The sequence below is a fragment of the Sphaerodactylus townsendi genome, linkage group LG13 (genome assembly GCF_021028975.2).
Source record: "Sphaerodactylus townsendi isolate TG3544 linkage group LG13, MPM_Stown_v2.3, whole genome shotgun sequence".
In the NCBI taxonomy this organism is placed as follows: domain Eukaryota; kingdom Metazoa; phylum Chordata; class Lepidosauria; order Squamata; family Sphaerodactylidae; genus Sphaerodactylus; species Sphaerodactylus townsendi.
In genome coordinates this window covers 42,508,564-42,526,424 of record NC_059437.1, presented here as the reverse complement: position 1 = coordinate 42,526,424, position 17,861 = coordinate 42,508,564, and the positions used below count along the sequence as shown (strand labels likewise).

General features: G+C 46.2%; 1 protein-coding gene across 2 annotated transcripts in view; it reads left to right on the top strand.

Moving 5' to 3' along the window:
- Positions 1-17,861, top strand: part of KSR2 (kinase suppressor of ras 2) — a 257,007-nt gene that overhangs the window by 119,774 nt on the left and 119,372 nt on the right. For both annotated transcript variants that reach the window (XM_048515057.1, XM_048515058.1), the window contains exon 5: positions 7,275-7,456. In XM_048515057.1, the coding sequence (XP_048371014.1) occupies positions 7,275-7,456 (182 nt within the window). The remainder of the gene's footprint in view (positions 1-7,274; positions 7,457-17,861) is intronic.

Below are 17,861 nucleotides of genomic sequence, written 5' to 3'. Positions count from 1 at the left end.
TACTTTGTTTGTTTAATCTGCTTTTACGGCCAAGCTTTTGTAAGCGGGTTGGCTTGTTTTATTGGTCTGCCTTGATTGATTTATTCTCCCAGCTTGGTTTGTTTTATTAATCATTTGCTTTATTGGCTTTTTTATTGCCTTTATTGGTTTTGTTTTATTGTTGTGGTCCTCAGCTGCCTCAAGCAGGTTTGTACAAGTTTTCTAAAGAAATAAATAAAATATCTCTCTGAATTATGCACTTGGAAATAGTTTCACAGTCCTAATGGGCTAATGATTCACTTTTTCTCAGAAAAGAAAATGGGAGCAGGGGTACATTTTCCTTTCAGAAGCTGACGAATGCAGCGCGGAGCAAATTAGAAGAGGTCTTAAATTGACCCTGAGAGATTACTTAGTACACAAAAGCACTAAGAACATCTTATAAATATAGTTTAGATATTTAGATTCACGTTTGGCTTAATGTTTAGTGCATGAGTGTTTGGAAAATGGATTTCAAAAAGGTCAAATGCAGAGGCTTCCAATGGCAAATCAGTGATGATAATTTCCCGCTGTTTTGTTGCCCTGCCAAGTACAGGTGTGTGACTTTAACCAACCCCGACTTTACCAGTGAGGATTTTTATACACAGACCTTCTGGTCCAGTTTCCACATTCCAGCAACCAGAAATTTGGGAGTGTGTTTGAAAACAGGGGTGTTTGAATATGCCCTTTTCGTTTTTATGGCACTTAAATGCAATTAATTACAAAAAAGAGTCACATGGAAAGGTTGAGGAGCAGCAGTGGTGTAGGAGGTTAAGAGCTCGTGTATCTAATCTGGAGGAACCGGGTTTGATTCCCAGCTCTGCCACCTGAGCTGTGGAGGCTTATCTGGGGAATTCAGATTAACCTGTGCACTCCAACACACACCAGTTGGGTAACCTTGGGCTAGTCACAGCTTCTCAGAGCTCTCTCAGCCCCAACTACCTCACAGGGTGTTTGTTGTGAGGGGGGAAGGGCAAGGAGATTGTAAACCCCTTTGAGTCTCCTGCAGGAGAGAAAGGGGGGGGGATATAAATCCAAATTATTCTTCTTCTTCTTAAATATTATATTAGATCACCTGGGGAAAGGGAACTCCAGATTTGCTCGAAGTGGGGAGAAACTGGGATTTTAAAAACTGAAACTGGTGGTCATGATGTGTGTAAGTGCCATTAAGTTGCTTCTGACTTAACAGCAGTCCTATAAATCAATACCTCCGAAATGTCCTGTCATTAACAGCCTTGCTTAGGCCTTGCAAACTGAGTGCTCTAGCTTCCTTGATTGGGTCGGTCCATCTCATGTTGGGTATTCCTCTTTTCCTGCTGCCTTCAACTTTTTTTTAGCATTATTGTCTTTTCCAGTGATTCTTGTCTTCTCATCATGTGACCAAAACGCGACAGCCTCCATGTAGTCATTTCAGGTTCCAGGGAGAGTTCAGGCTTGATTTGATCTAGTGCCCGCTTCTTTGTCTTTTTGAATGTTTGTGGTATCCATAAAATTCTTCCCCTAAGACCACATTTCAAACAAATGTTTGGAAACAGTTGCTGAAAATGTAGCAGCAATGGAGAAAACTCAATATTTTGCCCTGCTGACATGGGGTTGGGCTGTGACGCAGTTGTAAAGCATTTGAAGAAGAAGAGTTTGGATTGATATCCCCCCTTTCTCTCCTGTCGGAGACTCAAAGGGGCTTGCAATCTCCTTCCTCCCCCACAACAAACACCCTGTGAGTGGGGCTGAGAGCTCGGAAGAACTGTCACTAGCTCAAGGTCACCCAGCTGGCACGTGTTTGAGTGCACAAGCTAATCTAGTTCACCAGATAAGCCTCCACAGCTCAAGTGGCAGAGTGGGGAATCAAACCCGGTTCTCCAGATTAGAGTGCACCTACTTAACCGCTACACCACGCTGGCTCTTTTGCATTTGCTGTGCATGCAAGCTCAGTCCCTGGCATCTCTAACTGAAAAGAATTGGGTAGTAATTAATGTGAAACCCTTGAACTCTCCCTAGAAGCTGACATGACCATGGAGTTCTGCTGCCAGAGCAGGTAATGCTGAACTTGACGGAACAGTGGCCAGACTCAATATGAGACAGCTTAGGTGCTTGCAAGTGCATTTTGCTATTCCGCACAGTAAAATCCAGCTGTGAAGTGGATTGAAAGTGGATTGAAAGTACATTATCCTGCATATGCAGAAGGGGCCTCAGTTTTGCACAGAGATGTTTGTGGCGTGCACACCTAGCAAAAGCATATTTCAGCTCAATGCCTAACCAATAGGAGCAGCAGTGGCGTAGGAGGTTAAGAGCTCATGTATCTAATCTGGAGGAACCGGGTTTGATTCACAGCTCTGCCGCCTGAGCTGTGGAGGCTTATCTGGGGAATTCAGATTAGCCTGTACACTCCCACACATGCCAACTGGGTGACCTTGGGCTAGTCACAGCTTCTCGGAGCTCTCTCAGCCCCACCCACCACACAGGGTGTTTGTTGTGAGGGGGGAAGGGCAAGGAGATTGTAAGCCCCTTTGAATCTCCTGCAGGAGAGAAAGGGGGGATATAAATCCAAACTCCTCCTCCTCCTCCAATAACCCCCATGGCATGCTATTCCCCAATTGTATTGCAAGACCGACAAATACAGACTGTAGTATCTCCAGTATCAGAATGTGGGTTGCTTCCCCCCCCCCTTCCAGTGCCCAACCTCTTTCACCGATCCTATTTCAGTAAAACATTTCATAGTGTGTCCCATCTCATCACACTTGTCTGAGCACAGGGACATTAACAATGTGTTTGCTTAGAACTAAGCTCTGAACTGCTCAGCCGAACTGCACGGTTGAAAGAGGGGAAGCTCTCAGCGAGGATGGGAATTGAATGGAGACAGAGATGGATGGAGCCATCCAGTTCCTAAAAACTCCTGTCACTTTGGTATATGAGAAGGGAGGTGAAGGGATAAGATGCATCGCTCCATTCCCTACGTAAAGCAGGAATCACTGCCGTGGCAGGATAAATTGTGAAGAGTTAATGGAGAAATATCCATGCCCAAATGGCCAAACTCTGGTCTTTGTACTTTCACGCCTCTGTGTTTAATTTCTACCACAAGAGGGCAGAAGGTATTATGTTTCAGAGAGAGAAACCTTAAGACTTGGAGAGTAGGTTTATCCTTGGTATGAAGGAAGTGTAAGATTTACATAGGTCTCAAACAGCTTAGGAGTCGGAAATTCTTCTCCGCAGACACTAGAATCAGCTGTGCTTAATGTTCATCAAATATTTGGCACCAAATTATTCTTGATTTCAGTATTTCACAAGAGTGCCGTCTTCCCCGTGCTGACAACCTCTCTAGTGCAGTGGTTAGTTCTGGACTTGGGCTGGGGACAGTTGGATTTAAATTCCCATTTCATCACAAAACTTACTAGGTCACCTTGAACCAAGCACATGCTCTCTCAGGCTAAGTTACTTTGCAAGGTTGTTGTGACGATCAAATAAGGAGGGGCAGGCTTGGGGTGGCACACTCTTGACAAAGCTGCAAGAGTGTCTTGTAGGGCGTTTATGAGATCTTATGAGATGGCAACTAAGAGGGTGAAGAAAACATTCTTTGCTTCCTCTGTTGCATCTGCTAGCTCATGCCCAGCACACTTGTTTAAAGTAATTTTAAAAGGGCTTGGACAGATTTATGGAGGAGAAGTCGATCTCTGGCTCCCAATCTTGATCCTCCTTGATCTCAGATTGCAAATGCCTTAGCAGACCAGGTGCTCAGGAGCAGTAGCAGCAGAAGGCCATTGCTTTCACACCCTGCATGTGAGCTCCCAAAGGCACCTGGTGGGCCACTGCGAGTAGCAGAGTGCTGGACTAGATGGACTCTGGTCTGATCCAGCAGGCTAGTTCTTGTGTTCTTACGTTCTTAATTTGGTCACTGATATCCCTAACTATGGGATCTAAAAGTAGTGAATTCGTGAGCTCTTTTGCAAGCTTTTTCACAGACAAAATCTTGATGCTGCACCAGGACCTGCTGGCCACAGTTGAGACAGTAAGTGAACTGGAGGCCCTTTGGCCATCTTTTGATGGAGGGTTTCCAACTACTGTGATTTAACAGAGTGGCTTTTCATCCTGCCTCTTCCATTAAGGAGTCTGGGTGTAACTCTGTAGACCTCTTTAAGGAGGCATGGGTTGCACACGTTGCAAAAGCAGACTTTTATCATCTTCGACAAGCCAGTTGACTCCTCATCTCTCCCCTACCAACCTCACCACAGTGATTCATGCAGTGGGCACCTCCAGGCTAGACTACTGCAACTCACTTTACATGGACCTGCCCTTGAGGTTGATCCGGAAACTAAAGCTGGTTCAACGTGCAGTGGCGGGGCTCCTCACCGGTACTTCAGTGAGGGAGCATGTTACTCTCATGATGCGCTTGACTGCATTAGTTGATTTCCAGATCAGATTCAAGATAAGATCAGACTGGTTGATTTCCAGATCAGATTCAAGGTATTAGTCTTGACTTTCAATGCCTTGAGCAGTCTGGGACCTTCATATCTCTGGGATCACATTTCCCCATATTGCCTGTGGAAAGCTTTATGCTCATCCAACAAAAATTTACTGGCGGTCCCTGGCCCTAGAGATATTAAGTGGGCCTCAACCAGAGCCAGGGTTTTCTCAGCCCTGGCTCCAGTCTGGTGGATCTCTCTGTCAGATGGCATCAAGCCCCTGAGGTAGCTTAATCAATTCTGCAGGGCCTGTGGGATGAAGATGTTCCACCAGGCCACCTGCAATCCTATTCCATTCAGCAGGCCTCCCACCACTATCCACCAACTTCTGTGGACAGTCTGCATGAGCATCTTGTATATTGGGATCTGGTGTATCCCTGGTCCCCTCCCTCTGGTATGGCTAGTTCAGTGATGGCGAACCTTTTCGAGACCAAGTGCCCAAATTGCAACCCCAAACCCACTTATTTAACGCAAAGTGCCAACACGGCAATTTAACCTGAATACTGAGGTTTTAGTTTAGAAAACACGGTTTGCTCTGTGCGTTACTCGGGAGTAAGATTGGTGAAGCAACCATGCAATGCTTCGAATGGGTGAATCACGACCCTAGGAGGGTTTACTCAGAAGCGAGGCCAGCCTAGATGTGTGTGTGTGTGTGTGTGTGTGTGTGATTTTCTACTCCCCCTACATGATGAACTCTGTGCGCACGTGCCCATAGAGAGGGTTCTGAGTGCCACCTCTGGCACCCGTGCCATAGGTTCGCCACCACTGGGCTAGTTTGTTTACACCATCTTTATTTATGATTACTGTTTTTAACATTTTAGTGTAAGATTTTACATGTTGTATGCCACTCTGCGCCTGAATGTGGTTAGCAGAGGGCAGGTTATAAATCGAATAAAATAAAAATAAAGGATATTAATCTGAGTATCTTCATTGAAACCTGCAAGGGGCTAATTTTCTGGTTGTTCAACGTAAAGTGAGGCTGGTAGCTACTTCCAAACAAATTTTGTATGGTGTCCGTTGTCCATGTGGGTTTTAAGATAGGGTTTTGCTATTAAGTATTCTGGGCTGACTGTGGTTTCTTAAATCCAGATTTTTTTGCTCCCTTTTTAATCTGTAGATTCTGATTTTATTGTTTTAATTGTTTTTGTAATACATCTTGAGGTACTTCTGTTGAAAAGCGAGACATAAATTCCTGCAAATAAAACAAATATTTGTTAATTGACCCTGATTTTTTTTAAAACAGCCTTCTGTAGTTGGCATGCAGCAGCAATGAATAACTCACTGTACATGGTAGCTGGCATACAATGGCATTTCACCTGCAACGTGATTTGATAGTTGACTGCTTCTTGGATTTCATGGTTGACTCCTGCCAATGTCAAACAGATGAGATACCAGGAAATGATTTTGAAATTGCACATTCTTCAGAATTAGAATTTTGAAATGCCATGCTCTGAGTCTGAACAGCAAAATGTGAACTTGGCGGGTAAATTTCAAAATATGCAAATGCTCATTTTCGCTCAATCCTCACAGTGCTCTGGAGGACTCGTAGCAAAAGTCCAATGATCTGGAGGACCTGTAGCAAAGGTCAGATCCCTTGGCATCACACCCACAGACTTCGGTCTCCGGTTACCTGTCAGAACAGACAAGCTGAATGAACTGTTATTATCTCAATATGAAGTAATTCCTTGTGTTTTGGGGCAAAACAAGAGCACCTTTGGACCAGGAGTGAACTTTTTCCCTTACCACCTCTCAAGACACTTATTTGTATCCCTCTGCTCCTCTAAGGAGTCCTAAACTGCATTCTGCTTCACAATGATCCTGCAGGGGAGGTGAAGCTGAGACTTGTGAACTTGTAGGTCACCCAAAGAGCTATATAGTTGGGACTATCCCAGATTTCCCACTTCCAAACTCAACTTCTTAGCTGAGATTGTATTCTGGTCCCTTGGTGATAGAAAGGGCTGCCAAAATGGCAGCCAACTTATGGTAAAATTGCAGGGTTTTCAAGGCAAGAGAGGAACACAAGTGAATTGCCGTTGCCTGCTTCTGTGTAGCAGCCCTGGACTTCTTTGGTAGTCTCCCATGTAAGTACTAACCAGGGCCAACCCTGCTTAGCTTCTGAGGTCTGATAAGATCAGACTAGCCCCACCAGGTCAGGGCACTGGTCTCTTACTGCAAAAGTATAAGATTTCACTAGCGGATGGATGGAAGTCTAATCACAGGCACTTCTGTAGCCTTTACTGCACGAGAATAAAATTATTCTCCTGTACTTTGTGTAAGATGTCGGATGAGGAGTCTACAAGCAGAACTCTCTCCAGCTCAGGATCACCACCAGTATTTCCTCCTTAAGTCATTAGGGTTGATTTCAGCGGCTGGACAGAGAATTGTTCCATCCAGTCGCTAAATAGAACCTTGATGTTGATAATGTTAATATTTCAAGATACACATTATATATTTCAGCTGTTTTTTTTAAATAATGAATTTAAGGGAGCAGTTTAGAGTGACACGCAGGCACTGTGGTTAGCCTGACTGTGTTTTACCAGATGTGTTGAGAGATTAAGTGTCTGATTTATGAAGTGTGAAGGTATGTTTATTTTATGGCATGTCTTTCTTGGTAATAGACTCCCTTTTTTGCTGTAGAGCTGGCCACCGTTGGAGAGAGGATGCTTGGCCTGATCCAACACCTCTCTTTGTGTGTTCTGGTCTCCCCTTGCTTTCTCAGCCATGGTAACCCACTGGAAAAAAAAGGTCTTGTCTTCCTTGTGTGTTTCTCCTCCTGACTCTTTCCCTCTCCTTCTCTCTCAGAGCAAAGAAAAAGAACAAACCCTTGAACCTCAAGATCCACAACAGCGTGGGGAGCTGTGAGAACATCCCTGCCCAGCGATCTCCCCTCCTCTCTGAACGGTCCCTGCGGTCTTTCTTTGTTGGACACCCACCTTTCCTTCCTTCTACCCCTCCTGTCCATACTGATGGCACATTCTCAACAAGTAAGTCAGACCAGTGAGGGGTTTTGTGTGTGTGTGTGTGTGTGTGTGTTAAGTACTGTCAACTTGCTTCCAACCTATAACAACTCTATGAATTAATGAACTTCAAAATGTCCTATCATCTACTGTCTTGCTCAAGTCCATTACATGCTGAGTCTTCCTGTTTTCCTGCAGCCTTCAACTTCTCGTGGGCCTCTTCCGCACACCCAGAATAATCCACTTTCAATGCTCTTTGCACCTGGATTTTACTGTGCGGAATAGCAAAATCCACTTGCAAAACATTGTGAAAGTGGATTGAAAGTGCATTCTTCTGCACGTGCGCACAGGGCCTTTGCAATATTGTCTTTTCTAGTGGAAGGGAAAGAAGGGGAGAGAGATCTAGAGCCCAAGAGGGATGGGGGGAAACAACAAGTCCAGGCCGTCCAAAATCAGCTTTCCTTAGGGAGGAGGGCAAAACAAAAGCAACAGAGCCGGCCTCCTGTCATCTCAATCAGAACTGAGCCAAAACGAAAGGCAGAGCATTTTGCAAAGCCCCCTGGCAAAATGCACTCCTCTTGTTTCAGCAAGAATAATAGAATTATAGAGTTGGAAGAGACCCCAAGGGTCATCAAGACCAACCCCCAGCAATGCAGGAACACACAATCAAAGCGCTCCTGACAGGTGGCCATCCAGCCTCTGTTTAAAAACCTCCAAAGAAGGAGACTCCACCCCATTCTGAGGTAGTGCATTCCACTGTCGAACAGCCCTTATTGTCAGGAAGTTTTTTTCTGATGTTTAGGTGGAATCTCTTTTCCTGCACCTTGAACCCATTACTCCTGGTCCTAGTCTCTGAGGCAGCAGAAAACAAGCTTGCTCCCTCTACGACATGACATCCCTTCAAATATTTAAACATAGCTATCATGTCCACCTTAACCTTCGCTTCACCAGACTAAACATCCCCAGCTCCCTAAGTCTCTCTTTGTAGGGCACGGATTCCAGACTTTTTACCATTTTGATTGCCCTCCTCTGGACACTTTCCAGCTTGTCAATATCCTTAAATTGCAGTGCCCAGAACTGAACTCAGTACTCTAGGGGAGGTCTGACCAATGCAGAGTAGAGTGGTACAATTACTTCCCTCGATCTAGACACTGTACACTTATTGGTGCATCCCAGAATTGCATTGGCTTTCTTGGCTGCCACATCACAAGAGTTTGAGAGGCCTGAAAAGTGGAAGCAAGTTCTGCCATTCAGAGCACGAACCTGGAGCACTGATCTCTGCCTGATGTTCATCTTCGTGAAGTCATTTCACGTGATCCCTGATTGGTTGTCTCATGTAGTCAGCCAGAAGAAGAAAGTTTCTTTTAAAAATTCATCACATAATTGTAGCAGTGGCATAGGAGGTTAAGAGCTCATGTATCTAATCTGGAGGAACCGGGTTTGATTCCCAGCTCTGCCACCTGAGCTGTGGAGGCTTATCTGGGGAATTCAGATTAGCCTGTGTACTCCCACACACGCCAGCTGGGTGACCTTGAGCTAGTCACAGCTCCTCGGAGCTCTCTCAGCCCCACCTACCTCACAGGGTGTTTGTTGTGAGGGGGGAAGGGCAAGGAGAGTCTCCTGCAGGAGAGAAAGGGGGGATATAAATCCAAACTCTTCTTCTTCTTCTAATGCAGAACAGGTTCCTGGGGAGCCCCCTTTTTTGATGCCCAAAATGCTCCCCCAAGAAAATTCAGCTCAGCCCTAGAATTAGGGTTGCCAACCTCCAGGTAGTGGCTGGAGAGCCCCTGCCATTACTACTGATCTCCAGGCAGCAGAGAGCAGTTTCCCTGGAGTAAAAGGGCTACTTTGGAAGGTGGGCTGTCTGATATTATCCCCTCCCCTCCTCAGACTCCGCCCCCAAAATCTCCAGGTATTTCTTGGGAAGCTGGCAATCCTACCTAGAAGGTGAGTGATGAAAGAGGGGTATAGGCTAGCAATCCTGTGAGGAAACGAATCTTCTCAAGGGTGGGAATGGGTGCTAATGCTTCTGGATCAATTAATATATAGCACAAAGTTCAGACAAGAACGGAACTTTTTTAAAAAATATATTTTTATTGTATAATTTGAAATAATCATTCTATTTACATCTTTCTGATATAATTTCCAAACAATACATTTTCCCTTTTTTTCCTCCCACCCTCCCCTAATATTATGTTTTACTTTTCTTTAACCAAACAGCAGTAAGTTCATTCATTGTTGTCTTATAGATACAATTTCCTACTTCCATTCAGCTCAATGGTGGAGCACAAGCTTAGCATTCAATGGTCCCAGGGTCAATCCCCAGTACCTCCAATTAAAGGATCTCAGAAGAGCGAACTAATGATGCTGGAAAGCCCCTGTCAATCACAAGCGGCAGCTATATAGGTTTGGATACAATCCTGTGCACAGGTTATAAATGTGAAGCGGGAACGCCTGTTTCATCTGTGCGTAATTGTGATGCCGTAAAAGAATGTGACAGGTGTGACAGGCCATCAAATATGGATAAGTAATAACACCACGTATGCAAATTCTTCTGGCCTTCCTCACTCCGGAGCAGGCTCAGTTGCTTTGATGTTGCAAGGAGAGAAACGGAGAAGACACAGCCAAGCACAGCCTTCTCATGCAAGTAGCTACGCTTAGCTGTAAATATAGCAGCAGCCACTGAAGCTCTGCAGCCACCAGGATGGGGAGAAGAAAACGGCAACGCTGGCCGGCTGCTTCTGGAAAGGTTCCAACAGGCAACTGACGTCAAAAGAGAGCCAGGCTCCAAGAGGCAGGCCTCAAGTGTGCTATCTAGCTAATGAATGAAACCATCTCCCCCGGGCATGGGGCTGGAAGTTGACTGGGCAATGAAGGGCATGACATGTCACTGGCAACGTCAGCAAAGGGCCATAAGGGAAGCCTCTACTCCAGTGGCAAACAGCGTGGCTGACGTCTCCTGCCTCTTCCAGCCTGGCCCTCACTCCCTGGTAAACGGCATTCACCGGGCTGCTGTTGTAGCTTTAAAAGGGGCTTGGACAGATTTATGGAGGAGAAGTCGATTTATGGCTACCAATCTTGATCCTCTTTGATCTGAGATTGCAAATGCCTTAACAGACCAGGTGATCGGGAGCAACAGCCGCAGAAGGCCATTGCTTTCACATCCTACATGTGAGCTCCCAAAGGCACCTGGTGGGCCACTGCGAGTAGCAGAGAGCTGGACTAGATGGACTTTGGTCTGATCCAGCTGGCTTGTTCTTATGTTCTTATGTTCTTATGTAACTTTCCCCCACAACCAATCCCCAAGAAAAGGTACGAAGCTATAAGCCATGGATTGCACCAGCCAGATCAAATTCCGGATCAATTAACGTAGAGTACAAAGTTCCGTTCTTGTCAAAATAAAGTGGAATTAAGAAATGATCTATTATTTATGGGAATAATTGATGATGAAAAAATAGATATACGATGTAGAAATATGTATAACACGTTGATTAGAGCAATACATGCAGTGATAGCGTTTGGATGGAAAGATAAGAAAAAATGGATGATTTAGAAATGGTTGGAATATATATGGGAACAAGTGACATTAGACATTTTTGAAATATTATCAAAGAATCAAACATGGCAAGAAAAACAGAATTAAATAATGAAGATATGGACAGGTTATGAGAATTGGATGAAGGAGACAGGAGTCAAAGAAGACATATATAAGATTGGCCATGCTGGCAGGGGCTGATGGGAATTGTAGTCCATAACATCTGGAGTGCCAAAGGTTCGCCACCACTGCTCTAAGGCATAGGTGTCAAACTCGTGGCCCTCCAGATGTTATGGACTACAGTTCCCATCATCCCCTGTTAGCTGGCAGGGGATGATGGGAACTGTAATCCATAACATCTGGAGGGCCACGAGTTTGACACCTGTGCTCTAGGGTTAACCTTCCCAAAAAAACCCTCTATACTAGTATTAATGTACCAATGTCTCTGATATTCAGTAGGCATAGACAATTACGACTAAGCTTTTATACTGTTTAACATGAACAGTACCTGCACAAGCTTATTACAAAGAAACATAAAACAAATAGTCCCTCTACAAGGGACTCAAAACAAAATTAATATTAAACCATATTCACATGGGCTGTCATTCCCTGGTTGTTGAATGACTTTGTATATCTTCACAATGGCCCATTATCTTGTAACCTTCCAAAGAAATCCTTTTCAAAAAAGGCTACACCAAAAAAACCAGCGTGGTGTAGTGGTTAAGAGCAGGTGAATTCTAATCTGGAGAACCGGGTTTGATTCCCCACTCCTCCATTTGAGTGGCAGAGCTTATCTGGGGAACCAGATGTGTTTCCACACTCCTAAATTCCTGCTGGGTGACCTTGGGCTAGTCACAGTTCTTCTGAACTCTCTCAGCCCCACCTGCGTCACAAGGTGTCTGTTGTGGGGAGAGGAAGGGAAAGGAGCTTGTAAGCTACCTGGAGTGTCCTTACAGGAGAGAAAGGTGGGGTATAAATCCAAACTCCTCCTCCTCCTCTTCCTCCTCCTCCTCCTCCTTCTCCTCCTCCTCCTCCTCCTCCTCCTCCTCCTCCTCCTCCTCCTCCTCCTCCGCTTCTTCATGTCCCCCATCTTCTCTTGGAGATTTGGGGTGGGGCCAGCTGTCTTGTCCCACACTCAAACTCCCTGTGGAGATGGAGGCAGGGGTGACCAAGCTGGGCCCGCTCCCAATCTCCACGTGGAATTGGGGGCAGGGTGAGCCCCACTTGCCAGTGTTCAACTGTGCCCCAGCCTGTCAATGAGTGTAACTGTTGGAGGAGGGGAGGTGCAGCACCCAGGGTGAGCTTCAGGCACCAATTCATGAAGCGACGCCCTTGTTGTTTCACCCTGATGTGTGCGAGCTGTATGAAAAAAAATACAATTAATTCACCAGGGGGTCTAGATTTGGCCAAGCAGCTGGTTGAGGGGTTCTGTTCAGGCCCCAGTTACTTTCTTCCTGTCCAAGTGCTGGTAGCCATTCAGGGCGCTCCAGTCCTTCTCGACTTCCACACCAAATCTTCTCCCATTTGCCCTGTGAAACCTTTCCGCAGCGTTTACGGATGCCTCCTCAATTTGCCCCCATTACTTTGTACCGAAATGATCACTCTCACGTTATTAAATTGCTGGTTTGCTTTAGGTTTGCTTTACCAGATACATGGAGGCGTGTTTCTCCCTGAGCGATTTCGCCCCTTTCGACCTTCTCTAAACACCTTTCTCGAGGAGGTCGCAAGGTGCCCGAGGGGAGCTGTTTGTTGCTTTTTGAGAGAGCAGATCAACAGGTTAAGAGCTGGGTGTGCATGAAACGTCAGGGCCAGGGTGCTTTGCTTAATAGCTAAATGCTTTTCCTCCTGTGGGTACTTCAATCAGTACTTTGCGCCAGATCCCCCACAGGGTTAGGTGTCTTTCTGTTCTCCCTCTTTGATTATCTTGTCTGAGTGGTTTCCTCTTTTCCCGGCAGATTGTGGTCAGCGTCTTTTCACTATTAAGCAAGCAGCCCAGTGCACACCAACGAAGGCAGAACTGGGGACCCTGCGTGGGTCAGGGTTTGTCCTTGCCTTGCGTCAGGTTCCTTGAACTCAAATGTTTGCGTGGATGAGAAGTTTATCCCATTTAGTTTATGACTGGACATGGCCCAAATGCTCTGGTCTGGATAGCCCAGCCCAGTCTCATCAGATTTTGGAAGCTAAAGAGAATAAGGGCTAGTTACTTCTCAAATCAGAGATGACCAAGGATGGGAAGGCAATGAGAGTTGCTCTGCAGAGACTGGCAATGTGTTCCAGTACATCATTTGACGCAAGTTTGCTAATCCAGGAGATATGGATCTCAACCCCTTTTCTTGTGGCCGAATTCCCACTGAAAATTTAATCTAGATACAACCAAGTTTCAAAAGAATCGGCACCTTTTCATCCAGGTTCCAACATCCTCACTGCAGCCTGTTTCTAGTGAGGACATCTAGGTCTGCCACTTGGGGGGGCGGGGTGCCTGCTGTCAGGGGTGCAATTGTTAAGCTAGCAGCACCAAAATTTCAGGGTATCTTTAGGAGATCCTCCTGGTGATACCACCTAGGGTTTTGTGAAGTTTGGTTCATGGGGACCAAAGTTATGGACCCTTAAATGTGTAGCCCCCATCTCCTGTTAGCTTCCATTGGAAACCATGGGAGATAGGGGCACCCCCTTTGGGAGTCCATAGCTTTGGACCCCCTGGACCAAACTTCACAAAACCTGGGTGGTATTAGCAGGAGACCCTGCTGACGATACCACCCAGGTTTTGTGAAGTTTGGTTCATGGGGGCCAAAGTTGTGGACCCTCAAATGTGTAGCCCTCATCTCCTATTAGTGTTTTTCAAAAAGGTGCAAATACAAACAGATCCAGGAAAATCCCGTGATAAGGGGGGGGGGGGGGCGCCAGAAACGGGACTGATCTGTGCTCCACATTTTGGCAGTGGGGAGATCGCAAGGAAACCTGGATATTTTGGATGACTATCCCAGGATTAATCGCCAGTGGGAAATCGCCCTTATGTCCTGGCTGGCTATTCAAGGGGCAGAGTTGTGTTACTTTTCAAAACGGCTGAGGGAGAAGACCCTGTACCCAATCCAGTGTGGCACAAACAGCTTTGTTGTGGGCGGCTGTAATCATTTGGCTGACCACTGTTGGAAACAGCTTGCTCGACCTTGGGGCCGATCCAGCAGGGTTCTCCTTAGGCCCCTAGCATTAGGCTCTCAGGATTCTGTGACTGGGCCGGAATCCCTGGCGGATCTGTTTCCTCAAACTGTCAAGGCAGCCTTGGTGGTGTGGCGGGACAAACCGTCACCTCACGCAGGCCGAATCGTTTGACTTCTGCATGGCCGACTGAACGAATCAGTGCCCGTTCTGCGGCTGCATGATCATAATTGCACAGTAGAGCTGCCAGCTCTCCCCGACAGTCCTGTAACGGCGAGGCTGCTGGGAAGCTCGTTGCGCTGTGGAACAGCAGATATGTCACATCTGGGCCATTTATTTGTGTGACTCTTGTCGCCCTGCTCACTTTCAAGGAGCACGGCTGCCATCCAGGTCTCAGGGCTTGTCGTCACACCTGTCCGTCAGCGGAGACAGCCGTGGCTTGCGGGGCTCTCTGTTGTGTCTCCTGTCAGATGAAGAGAGGGAAAGGCGTTGACCCTGTTTGTCACCTTCTCCTTTCTGCCGGGCTGCTAATTTTCCTGCGGCTGCTTCTGTCAAGGGAAACTGGTCGGTTCTGAGCGAAACCGTCTCGGCCCGGTGACTTCGTGGCCTCCCTGCTGGGATTCTTTACAGTGTTGTTGCTGACTATCAAAGTGCTGATGTTTAAACTCTAATGCAAGAGGTGCCAGAGCATGTGCCTCTTTGGGCCTTTGGGAATTGGCCCCATATTCCCAGACGTGCAAAGGCGAGTCATGGATGTTTTGCTTCCTTGCTTGTCCCCCGATCATGTGACAACACCCTTCTTCAAATTCCTTGAACCATTTAAATGCTGGCTTCCTGTCTGCTCCTGGAATCGGTGTAAGTGCCTCACCCTTATTCCATGCTCCATTCTCATCCCCCATTGTGGTCTCTGCCTGTGACCTTTACTACAAAGGGCCTTTTTCTCCCTAGCTGCCTTCCTGCCTGTAACTGCCTGGTAAATATAAAGTAGCCTCACTGTCTTAAGAACATAAGAACATAAGAACAAGCCAGCTGGATCAGACCAGAGTCCATCTAGTCCAGCTCTCTGCTACTCGCAGTGGCCCACCAGGTGTCATTGGGAGCTCACATGCAGGAGGTGAAAGCAATGGCCTTCTGCGGCTGTTACTCCCGATCACCTGGTCTGTTAAGGCATTTGCAATCTCAGATCAAAGAGGATCAAGATTGGTAGCCATAAATTGACTTCTACTCCATAAATCTGTCCAAGCCCCTTTTAAAGCTAACCAGGTTAGTGGCCATCACCACCTCCTGTGGCAGCTTATTCCAAACACCAATCACACATTGCGTGAAGAAGTGTTTCCTTTTATTAGTCCTAATTCTTCCCCCCAGCATTTTCAATGTATGCCCCCTGGTTCTAGTATTGTGAGAAAGAGAGAAAAAATTCTATCAACATTTTCTGTCCCATGCATAATTTTATATATTTCAATCATATCCCCCCTCAGACGTCTCCTCTCCAAACTAAAGAGTCCCAAACGCTTCAAATCCCTTTCAAAACCTACCTTCTCTGGGAAGCCTTTAGCACAATTCTACTCCCCTACTAAAATGTAAGCCTAAATACGTGGAACGGGACTGATTTGATATTCTTCATCTAGTCACTTCTACTTCCACCATCTTTGACTTCCTCTGTTGCCTCCCTTGTGCCCAATGATGGGTTATAACCTCCTTGTTGCAAACACCTGTTGTTGTTCAGTGCAATACAGGTGGGTGGCACAGTGTCTGTTGAATGCTGTCCAGTTGCTTCTGACCTGCGGCGACCTTATACATCAACGATCTTCAAAATGTCCTATCGTTAGCAGCCTTGCTAAGGACTTGCAAGCTGACACATCAATCCATTTCATGTTGGGTCTTCCTGTTTTTTTCATGCTACCATTGACTTTTCTTGGCATTATTGTCTTTTCCACTTGTCATAATATGACCAAAGGACGATAACCTCAGTTCAGTAGTTTAACTTCTAAGGAGATTACAGGCTTGACTTGATCTAGAACCCACTTATTCGTCTTTTTGGTAGCCCATAACGTGGTGTGGTATACATGACAATGAAAGGGTGGCACTCTAGACATGGGCAACTGCAAACCTTTTAAACATAATATTCTTTATGTCACATATTTTTTCAATAGTTCACTCTCTCGTCCTTCTCACAATAATCCTGTAAAGTAGGTTACATTGGGGGAGTCACCATCCCAATGTCAACGAGTGAATCTTCATCATTGAGTCGGGATCTCCCCACGCCTAGAGCTAAACACATGATATGAGTTGTCATTGGAATACCAGACTGGTGCTGAGGCTCTAAAAAGCAGGCGTGGAAAGGGGAGGAGTGAACTCTTCAGCTTGTGACATTGTCCTGTCCAGAAATTTCCAGGCTGCTTTAATGCTCAGTGTGGAGGATGGACAGGCGTCCATATTGTGCCTGTTTGAAACTGATCAGAGGGGGGCATTTTTGATCAGAGACCTGGCTCAAGGAGAAGACTTAAACGAAGAGGTGGGATCCAGCAGGTTCTCACAGGTTCCCGAGAGTAGGTTACTAATTATTTGTGTGTGCCGAGAGGGGGTTACTAATTGGTGATTTTGCCATGTGACTTTTGCCTTAGTTACGCCCCTCCTCTCAGCAGTAGCACGCACAACTTGAAGCAGTCTAGCAGGAGGTGCACCGGCGTGCATGGCAGCCTGCGCCTGCGTGCATTCGTTTCCCGCCTAAGGACTGGTGCAGCGGCTGCGTCCTTGCCACAGCCCCGTCCAGCAATGCCCCGCCCCCAGAATGCCCGGCCACGCCCCCGTTGTGCCCCGCCCAGCCTCATTGGCACTACGCCACTGTTTGAATCCCACCACCATGGGAACCTGTTACTAAAATTTTTGGATCCCACCACTGCTTAAACCCCTGTTGCAGAAAAGTGTGGCAGGCAAAACAACCGAAATATGAAATGGGTGAATTGATAATGAGGGGAATCCTGCCTTTAATTATAAGGGGATTGATGCAAACATTTGCTTCACATTAGACGACATGCTCTGTACATCACCTGAGAAAAGTTTCCAAACTTGTGGATACATGTATGAACTCCAAGTGTAATAATTACCAATGAGTCAATTGTGGCCGGCAAGGAATGCACCACTTGTTTGTGCAGAAAAAAGTTCAACTTTCCTCCGTGGCCCAGGAACAGGACCGATATGACTGGTTTGTTCTGGATGGAACAGCATCATGCCGGCCCTTTGTTTGTCCACAGGCAATTAGTTACTTCGAAGCATAACCTTCAATCTGATGACAGCGTCTAGCACTGACAAATAAATCTGCAGGCAGAGAGAGGTTTGGAGTTAAAGCACATCTGAATTGCTCTGAAGTTAGTGTAATAAAGCCGATTCCGAGCAATAAACTTGTACGGGTCTCAGGATCATTCTGAAAGTGAGGAGGGGAAATGCCACCAACTGCTATCGGGAGGGTTGTGGTTTGTTAAGGGGAAAGCAGGCTGCAATCTTGCATTGTGGTTGCTCAAAGGCCCATTCCAACATTTTCCTTCCTTGAGGGGATTAATGGATAATAGCAATCTGTGGGGCTTTTGTATGGATGAAAACGCAAAGGACCCCAAAGTGTTTTGCAAATGCAGTTGCCCACATGACTCACAGTCATGATGAGAGCCGAGAGTGTCTCCTAAATTCTTGCACAGACATTTTCAGAGATGTGGACATGATATTGTATTCTTGTTTGGGGATAAA